The sequence below is a fragment of the Theobroma cacao genome, chromosome 9 (genome assembly GCF_000208745.1).
Source record: "Theobroma cacao cultivar B97-61/B2 chromosome 9, Criollo_cocoa_genome_V2, whole genome shotgun sequence".
In the NCBI taxonomy this organism is placed as follows: Eukaryota; Viridiplantae; Streptophyta; class Magnoliopsida; order Malvales; family Malvaceae; genus Theobroma; species Theobroma cacao.
In genome coordinates, this window is record NC_030858.1 from 7,921,537 (window position 1) to 7,931,366 (window position 9,830).

Below are 9,830 nucleotides of genomic sequence, written 5' to 3' on the forward strand. Positions count from 1 at the left end.
ACTCAACAACAAAGGATAAGGTTTTACCTTATTTGGGCTCGGACTAGCCCAAGAGCACCTTGGCTGTGAAGGGTCAGAGCAGCTCACCAAAACCTAACAAACCTCATTCAAAATGCATCGGTTTGTACTTCAAGAATCCCTCCAAACAAACGGTGCACTATAGGCGCTGCCCCTTTCAAAATTTAAATTAATTCACTCTATAATCTGCATTTTGGATAGATTACCCCCATTCATAAAATCTTCTCAATCAAGAACTCTTCAATTGTTTAATTTAATAAGAAACTTAATGTTTTAATTGTTTAAACTAAATAAACGAATAAGCAAGTAAAAAAACAATATACATAATGTGTTTACTTTATTATACGACAATATAAAAATATATATACTGGTTCACGGCTCTCTTCTGCCTCTTTCTGGGATGATTCTTCTGGTTGTGACTCTGATATCTCTTTTGATTCTTGGATGATCTGATGGTGCCCTTGTGTTCTGGTTAGGGGGTTGGTTCACTGATTCCCACTAACTGGTTTAAATTTTTGCTGTTTTTGCTTGAGCGGTGGGATTGGGTGGCACTTGAGTCTTGATTGTGAATATTCAGCCGGGTTGCCGCCTTTTTCCATTTTTTTTTATGTACAGTACTGCGCATGTAATACTTTCAGAGGGGAATGCTATTTTTGTCACATCATACTTGCCGTACTCTTGTAACCTGTACAGTTAAAAATGAATTACAGGTTTTTTTGCTTTTCGATCCATGTAGATGTAAGTGGTGTCAATGACGCCACAGGTGTCAACAATTTTTATTAATTATATTATTTATATTAAAGTTTTATATAGTTAATAATATTAATAAATTTATTAATTTATTATTATTATTTTAATTATAATACTATTTATAAAATTTTTAAATTTATCTTTATATATATGTGATCAAAGTATGCAAAAAGTATTTGTACAATAATATTTTATTCAATATAACCTATTTATCTAAAAACTAATAAAATTAATCTCTGTACTTGGTGTTAATTAGGTCTTTATGAGTAATTTTGTCCAAATTGACTACATTGACGTGACATAAATGTGTCAAATGAAAAAAATTCTTTTAGCAAAAAAATTCGTCACATGGCTTTTGTGTGCTATGTTATAAGAATCAAAATACATTAAATAGCATACTACATGGATTAAATTAAGGAAATTTTAAGATAGAGGGATTAAATTGAATAAAAGTTTATAGTATAGGGACTTTTGAATGCTCTTACCATTTTTTGTTTCACATTACATATGGAAATGTTGGCCCTTTCTATAAGTTAAAATGGTGTATGAAAATCTTGAAATCTTTTCTTGTGTAGTTGTATGCAATTTTTACTTATAATATGAAACATTATAATTGAATGTAATTTCTGCTTGTGATTTGAAACACTAGATCTTTTGTTTTATTGATTTATTTATGCAATCCAAGAAAAATATCTCATGAAATGATATCACTATATTAACTTCCCCTTTACTAAGAAACAAAAAATGTAACAATTAGGTTTATGTTCAAGTACAAACCAATTACATTAACTGCTGCATTTCTAAGAATTAACTCAAAAAAATGTAATATCTAGTTTAGTTTCTTATTTACATGAAGATATTGGTCGATATACCCTCAACTTGCAACCAAGTATACCCTCCCAATATCCCTAAATGACTCCAAATCCCATCCCCACTTTGTTCCTACTCTGCCTTTGTGTCAACTTTGGCTCTAAACAAATACCTATCACCCCTGTTTTCTACATTTTCACAGGATGTGCAGAACAAAAAATTATTTACAGACATATACAATGCCAATTCGACAAAATATCTCCCCCACAACTGTATTTTTCACCAATGGTAATCCCCATCCCACAATGAAGTTCATCACAATGATTTGCGGATGGAGAGTATACAGATCAAATTCGTGATAAATAGATGTCAAGTTTTCCGAGTATAACGGTGGAGTTCTTAGGCTAATTAATTTAAATGACTAATTAAGTCAAGTTTAGAGGTCAACTTTTTTTTTTTTTGAGTGTATGATTTACGGAGCTTTTTAGACTCTGTAGAGTCCGGTTTAAAGGTCAAGTTTCTCTAGTATTGGTTTACGGACGTTGAAAGACTTGTCTCTCTTTTCTAGCTCACTCGTAACTACAACTCCTGGGATTTGGTAGGGAGCATTCAAGACGAGTGCTTGATGCCGAAACAGTGACAAGAGTTTGGTGGCTTGCCTTGATTCTGACCCTACACGTTAGAGGCCTAGTATTCCCCTTTCTGCTTGGAAGTTTTGGCATACCATTAATTCAAAGGAACCTGGATCTTGAAAAGGGGAGCAATCTTTTTTCAAATAATAAAATGTGAATTTACATTATAATTTATGCTTTTTTTTTTCATTTTTATATCTTTCAAAAAAAAACTTATTTCGTTTTGATAAAAAGACAATATCATAATCATCCATAATATGATATAACAAAATAGGTTAGACTACAATATTGAACATGAACTCAATTTAATGAAAATTATCATAAAAATTATTTTGATTTAAATTTAGATAATACTAGTTTTTATTTTTTCTTTTTAATTTCTTCACCATACTTGAACGCGTGTGTGTATGTACATATGAAAAAGTATTTCTTTCATCCAAACTAAATAAAAAAGAAATGCTCAAAGGATTGATTTATGATTTATGTGTTGTGGAAAAAATTTTATGGGAAATTTCAACTTTTGGTGTGATAAGTGACATGGAAATATTAAATACTGATGAATTGACATTAATGAGTGAAAGGAGATACAAGCTGATGTGGTATAATAGTTTCATAAAATCTTTTATTTTTATAGTTCTATTGTATTAATAAGATCTTTTCATTAGGATTTTTTTTTATATTTTTTTTGGTAATTGTGGGAGGGAGGATTCGAACCCTATTCTTTAGACAGGAGATTATATACCAACTAATGACATAAATGTTCGGATGCATCTTTTCATTAAGATTTATTGTTGTTGCTATACCATTCTTATTGTCTTTGAAAACATTAATTAGACAAAAAAAGTGTTTGAATAAAAAATCAAAATGAATTTGGAAGCAAAAATTAGACTTATCCATGGATTGAGTGATCTGTCAAACTTCACTCAAGTTGAGCCTCGAATAGGTTTCGTTTGATAATATTTTTAATTTTTATATTTTTTTTTACAAAAAAGGAATAGAATGTAAAACTGAAAAAAAATAGTAAAAATATCAAATAAACCAAACCTAATATAATTGTTCACACAAAAAAAATTTTAGAATTTTTTTGAGAGCGAGTCATGCACTATCAATGAGCCAAATGATCAAGTGTAAAAAAACTGTTATTAAGTTGAATGAAATTCATCTTAATAATGTGCTGATGGAGAGTACACTTATCAAATTTGTGATAAATAGCTTTTCAAAAAAAATATTCATGATAAATAGACGTCAAGTTTTCTGAGTATGATGGCAGCACAGTTTTAAGGCTAATTAATTTAAATGATTAATTAAGTCAACTTTAGAGGTCAAGCTTTATTGAGAGTATGATTTACGGATGTTAAAAGACTTGTCTCACTTTTCCAGCTCACTCGTGACTGGAAGTCTATGTATTTGGTATGGACAACAGAAGATGAGTGCTTAATGTCAAGATACTTGGAAGACTTTGGTGGTTTACCTTGAATTTGGTCCACGCGTCAATGGACTAATTTCCGCTTTCTACTTTTGAAGTTTTGGCATACCATTAATTTCTAAGGAACCAGAGTCGTGAAAAAGGAAGCAATCTTGTCTACAATGGTTAATTTAGTGGTATATAAGAATAATGGACATCAGTAGATCGGTAGATCCCATAACAACCAAAACATTTCCAATTATGGACATCAGTCACAGCCACAGCAACAACCCATGTTCCAGTTTCATGGTATATTTTTTTCTCTTGCTATTTCACTTGCTACTGCTTGTGTCCTCATGTTCAGGCAATGGCAACGTCAGCGACAAATGCACAGAGACTGAGAGAAAGGCACTTGTCTATTTCAAGGAAGGTCTCATCGATCCTCTTGGAAGGCTTTCCTCTTGGGTTGGATTGGATTGCTGCCGATGGCAAGGGGTAGAATGCAACAACCGAACTGCTCATGTCACTGAGCTTGACCTCCATAGTTATTCCTTGAGTGGTAAGATAAAGCCTTCTTTGCTTCACTTGAAACATTTGAGTCACTTGAGTTTTATGGGCAATTCTTTTTGTGGAAACGAGATTCCCAAGTTCTTTGGCATGTTAAAGAACTTGAAAGTTCTTAATCTCTCTTGCTCAATTCTTTGCAGGAGAGATTCCATCTCATCTAGGGAACTTATCAGCCTTGGAGTTTCTTGACCTGAGTATGAATCGTGGTTTGCATGCCAAAAGCCTTCTATGGCTTTCAAGTCTGTATTCACTGGAATATTTAAATCTAGGATGGGTGAACCTTGTTGACGTAGGAGGACATTGGTTGAAAGCAGTTAACATGCTGCCATCTCTTTCGTCTTTATATTTGTATGATTGTAGGCTTACAAGCCTTGATCTCACCCTTCCATCAGTCAACTTCACTTCACTTGAGGTCCTCAATTTGTTTGGCAATTCAATTAAGTCTCCATTACCGCACTGGTTCTCTAACCTAACCAATCTTGAAGTGCTTAATCTGGCAACAAATATTCGCTTCGGTGGTACAATTCCGGGTTGGCTCGGAAATTTGTGCAAGTTGAGACTTTTGAGTCTCAATTCGAACCATTTCCACGGTGGAATTGTTGAGTTTCTGGACCGTCTCTCAGCTTGCCATAAGAATAGTTTAGAGTACCTTGATTTAGGAGGCAACGACCTCGAAGGAATCTTGCCAGGATCATTAGGAGCACTCAAGAATTTGCAAGAATTGGACCTCAACACTAACTTCTTTTGGGGTTCAATTCCGGCTTCTATAGGGAACTTGTCATCCTTGAGTTTATTGGAACTCTCTCATAATCATCTCAATGGAACAATTCCCGAAAGTTTTGGGCAACTCACCGAGCTATCCATAGTGGATCTACAATCAAACCAAATGGAAGGTGTCTTGACAGAAGCCCATTTAGCAAATCTCACCAAATTGGATTCTTTCAGGCTCACAACATACCCAAATAAGTCATTGATTATTAACGTGAAATATGACTGGGTTCCTCCCTTCAGGCTTAGAACCCTCACATTAATTAATTGCCTGGTAGGTCCTTCTTTTCCAGTTTGGCTTCAAGTTCAAAGCAATCTTTCCTATGTTATAATTTCCAATGCAGGGATTTCGGACACTGTAGAAGAAGAATGGTTTGCCAGATTATTTTCTAAATGTTGGTACGTAGATCTTTCCAATAACAACATCAAGGCCAAGTTACCCAGACAAATTTACTCAGAATGGTTAGATATTATTGATTTGAGTAGGAATAGCTTCGAGGGCCAGATCCCACTTTGGTTGACTAATGCAAGGCAATTGTATCTCCAGAGAAATTCATTTTCAGGTTCTATTCCACAGAACATTGGGGAACTAATGCCAGGGTTGCAAACCTTTTTTCTTTCTAGGAACCAGATCAGTGGTAGTTTGCCATCATCATTATGCAAAATGAAGGGTCTAAAATTTCTTTCTGCCGGGCATAACAGGTTCTCTGGAGAACTTCCAAATTGTTGGAATGAATTGCCAAGCTTGAAAGTTCTGGATATCTCAAACAATAGCCTCTCTGGTAAAATCCCAAGTTCCCTGAGTTCGTTATGTGCCCTCGTTTTGTTGATATTGAACAACAACAATCTTCGTGGCAATATTCCTTGTCCACTACACCTTTGCCGGAATGTACCTCGGCTTTACATTTTACAGCTTCGGTCGAACCTGCTTGAGGGGAACATTCCTGAACAACTTTGCCGTCTTTCTCATATCCACGATTTGGATCTTTCAGACAATAATTTTAATGGATCCATTCCGAAATGTTTCCATAATTTCACCAGCTTGAAGTATGGCAATACAAGTTTGGATTACGAAGAGTTATTTGACCTCCAAGATAGTACCATTAATGAGCAGACACTCCTGGTTGGGACCAAGGGAAGAGAACTTGAATATAGCAGAACTCTTCTGCAGGTCAAGAACATTGACCTTTCAAAGAATGATCTTACAGGTGAAATCCCGGATGGGATATTTAGATTGGCTTTTTTGGACACCTTGAATTTGTCAAGAAATCATTTAAATGGAAGCATTCCCAACAATATTGGCGACCTGCGATTGTTGGAATCTCTTGATCTGTCGCAGAACAATCTCTCTGGGACGATTCCTCCAAGCCTTGCGTCTTTGTCACTTTTGGCACACTTGAACTTATCTTACAACAACTTGTCAGGAAGAATTCCCACAGGGAATCAGCTCCAAACACTTAATGATTCGTCCAACTACGAGGGCAATCCATTGCTCTGTGGGGTTCCCCTCCAAACAAGGTGTGCAGGAGACAACTCTCCTTCGACGCCATCATCTCATGGTGCTGATGGTTCAAAAGACAAGCTATGGCTCTATCTTAGCATTGCGACGGGGTTTGCTGTGGGATTTTGGAGTGTTTGTGGTACCTTAGTTTTGAAGGAGTCGTGGAGGCATGCGTATTTCCGGTTTGTTGATAACTTGAAAGAAAAAATGTTACTTTGGATTTCATTGAAGGAGGCTCGCTTGCGAAGGAAGTTTGGGAAGGGAAATAATTAAAATAGGATTAAAGTATGTACTTGTTCTGAAGATATGTGTTTTTTCTTCTTTTGTTTGGTTGTTGCAGCGCAGTGTATTATCTTCTATTTTAATTTTTAATGTCTAAAATTATATGTAATTTTGGGTAATATTTAAATAAGATTCCTTAAATTAATTATGAGAGGTTTTTTTTAACAATTATTAAATAAAAAATAAATTTAAGAATTTAAATTTACAAATAAAAAAATCTTATTACATAAATTAAGTATATAACATTATTTTTATTTAGATTGGAGGAAAGGGATTGAATCTGAATATTAGAGTAGATAGATAAATGTATGAATGCACAACTCATAAAATCTTTATATTTATAAATATGGGCTTATGTTAAACAATATATTTGATTAAAATGTAAGACTCACTTATACTCAAATATAATTATTTCGTTTTATATAAAAAAATAAAGGTAAAAATTTGAATAATTATTTTGTTGTATATAAAAATAAAAGTAAAATCATGCATTTTATTATTTATAAGATTAATATTTTAAGATGAAGAGGGAGCATGTTTGTAAGATAGGCCTGAGCAACAGCCTACAAAAACCTCATAAAATGGATATCAACGCTTCGAACACAAGGCCGCAAGCGAAAGTACCGACTACCTAGTAGATAAAGTGAAAAGAGACAGAAACAAACTATATAAACCACTCTTGCGGCCATAAAATACACAGTTCATGGCTACTGCCATTAACCCTTTACTTCCTCTTTCTCCTTCACTCAAACACACCATTATTCCTTCCTCAACTCCATGGATTTCATGCAAACCCATCTCGGGTTCAGTGGCTACTTTAACCATTACTCGCTTCAGTCGACAAAGAGGACAGGTTGCAGTCTCAGTCTCCTTCAATCCTTCCGGAAATTTTGACCTCTCCTTGTATGGGGATGAGGATGGTAACGACTGATCAATTTCACTACTAGCCAGAATGTTGTTTCGTTTTGAGATATAATTTTGGAAGTTGCTTTTTCATTTCCTGGTCTCAATTTGTGCTCAATGTTTGATTAAAACAATTCAATTTTGGGGGAGGAAGAACAAGAAAGGAAAAAGGAAAGAACAAGAATCTGATACTGATAGCGTGCCGTATATAGGGATATTTTGTTGCAAAGTACTGGAATTTGGAAATAGAGACTGAAATTACAAGATGGGATGTTAAAATTAGAATTCTGGAAAAGTAGCTAGTACTAGTAGATAAGGCCCAAAAGGGTCTGAACTACTGATTAAGTATAATTTAGCTATTTTTAAGTTTTATACTATGCCCAGTTACCCATGATTAAAATTGGAAATTTATGTTAAATCTGTTTTTAAAACTCTGTTACCCACAGATTCACCCCAGGTAGAGCCTCCATTGCCTCCAAGTGAAGGCCGATTTGATGTAGTCATTGATAATGATGCTATACGCCGGCTTGATTTATCCCCATTTCAGATTGCTACTGGAATTACTTCACCTTCATCAGGTAGAAATCACATATAGATTTTCTTTTGCTTATATTTTCATAAAGTTTTAGGTTGTAACCCTGATAAACTCTACTATCTTTGCAGCCGAAGCAAAAGAGTTTCTTGAAAGAACAATTGGATTTACTATTAATTATACAAGAGATGATCCACATGATCCACGAGAACTGTCAGAATTTCCTGATATAAGGTTATGGTTTGTAAGACTTGATGCTACTTATCCCTGGCTCCCTGTCTTGTTGGACTGGCGAGCTGGAGAATTAGCTCGTTATGCAGCCATGTTAGTCCCGCACCAGGTAACGTCGATTGAAATATATAGAACACCCAATTGAGAGGCAGAGAAAATATTTGTAATGGCCTAATTTTTTTTTCTTTCCCTCTCGTATATGTTGGCAGATGAGCATGAGAATGGGAGTTGTGTTTAATCCAGAGGCCCTGGAGTTGTTTATCATGAAGAAGGTCTTCATTGTATACGCATGGTTGAAACAGCAAGGCATTCCAAAACCTAGACTGAAGACAAGTGACATGGCTAGGATGCTTGGATTTGGGATCGGAGATGAACTGTTTGACTTGATTGATCAACATGCACTTGATTCATCATAAAAAAACCAGGAAGTAGTAAATAATTCCAGCTCGCTCGTCCAACATTGCCTCCACGGTTTTTGGATTAAGCCTCCTAAGCTACATAGCTTTCGAATTGCCCCATAATTTGGGTTTTAAATCAAGCCAAACTAAGGAGGGTTTGTTCAGCTATTAGCACAAGGATTGGATTTGGCTGCATTACCCACCTTCTCTGTGGTTGTGTAATAAATTTTAACTCTAGAAGAAAGAAACACAGATGAAAACAAAAAACAGCAAAACTATATTATCATTACTTAATTGGTCTACTTCTTAATTGCTTGCCAGCAATCTATGTTGGAAAATAATGTATTTCATAAGGTTCAAGCATCTTATATTGTCAAGATACATAAAAGGTGAATACTTTATATATGAAAATCAACTATAGACTTGTTGCAAGTAAGGAAAACGGAGTGGGCTTGTGCGCATACAAGATTGGGTCAAATTTTTAAAAATTTCAGCTTTTCCCCCTTTGAGTGTGAATACACACGTGGGTTGTGCCCAAGTGACTTTTTGTACCTTGGCTTTAATTTTTTTTAAGCTTTTTCAGTTTTTGATTAAATCAAACTCAAACTCTACCATGATTACTTGATCATTCCATGCCTATAAATACAGCCTCACACCCTCACTCACAACACACACCAAAACTTTTCTTCTCTTGAGCTTTCTCCACTAACTTTCTTTGCCTCCTTTCTTCTCTTAAGCTTTCTCTGCCTCTTTTCTTTTCTAGTTGAGTTTTCTCCTTTTTGTTATTCTTGTCATCCTTTAATAGTTTGTGCAAACTATAAGGAAGGGTTTGTTAAATCTGGAGGATAACTGCTACAATTCTTTTGCACCGAGTTTTATACTTCGAATGGGAGAAAATTATCCTTAAGGACAGTGATACCACGCCTCAGACCAATTACTGTTTTTACTTGTTTTATATTCCTTTGTTGCTAATAATTTTTTTTAACATTCTTAAGGATAATGGATTCTCACGTTGATAATGCTACTACCACTG

General features: G+C 34.9%; 2 protein-coding genes across 2 annotated transcripts; both read left to right on the forward strand.

The window, feature by feature from the left end:
* LOC18588887 (LRR receptor-like serine/threonine-protein kinase FLS2) lies at positions 3,870 to 6,817 on the forward strand. The gene is made up of 2 exons (XM_007013585.2): positions 3,870 to 4,174; positions 4,323 to 6,817. The coding sequence occupies exons 1-2, from the start codon at positions 3,877 to 3,879 to the stop codon at positions 6,722 to 6,724; spliced, it is 2,700 nt and encodes an 899-aa protein (XP_007013647.2). The 5' UTR covers positions 3,870 to 3,876; the 3' UTR covers positions 6,725 to 6,817.
* LOC18588888 (protein CHLORORESPIRATORY REDUCTION 6, chloroplastic) lies at positions 7,404 to 9,157 on the forward strand. Its single transcript, XM_007013586.2, has 4 exons — positions 7,404 to 7,653; positions 8,083 to 8,214; positions 8,300 to 8,508; positions 8,609 to 9,157. Exons 1-4 carry the CDS (start codon positions 7,437 to 7,439, stop codon positions 8,813 to 8,815), a joined length of 765 nt encoding a protein of 254 aa, XP_007013648.2. The 5' UTR covers positions 7,404 to 7,436; the 3' UTR covers positions 8,816 to 9,157.

What these genes read in the sequence shown, in the direction of transcription:
- LOC18588887 (XM_007013585.2), top strand. Translation starts at nt 3,877, where the DNA reads ATGGACATCAGTCACAGCCACAGCAACAACCCATGTTCCAGTTTCATG. An exon ending in CCATAGTTATTCCTTGAGTG is followed by an intron (nt 4,175 to 4,322) that starts GTAAGATAAAGC and finishes AATTCTTTGCAG; the next exon opens with GAGAGATTCCATCTCATCTA.
- LOC18588888 (XM_007013586.2), top strand. Translation starts at nt 7,437, where the DNA reads ATGGCTACTGCCATTAACCCTTTACTTCCTCTTTCTCCTTCACTCAAA. An exon ending in CTTGTATGGGGATGAGGATG is followed by an intron (nt 7,654 to 8,082) that starts GTAACGACTGAT and finishes TGTTACCCACAG; the next exon opens with ATTCACCCCAGGTAGAGCCT. An exon ending in AATTACTTCACCTTCATCAG is followed by an intron (nt 8,215 to 8,299) that starts GTAGAAATCACA and finishes CTATCTTTGCAG; the next exon opens with CCGAAGCAAAAGAGTTTCTT.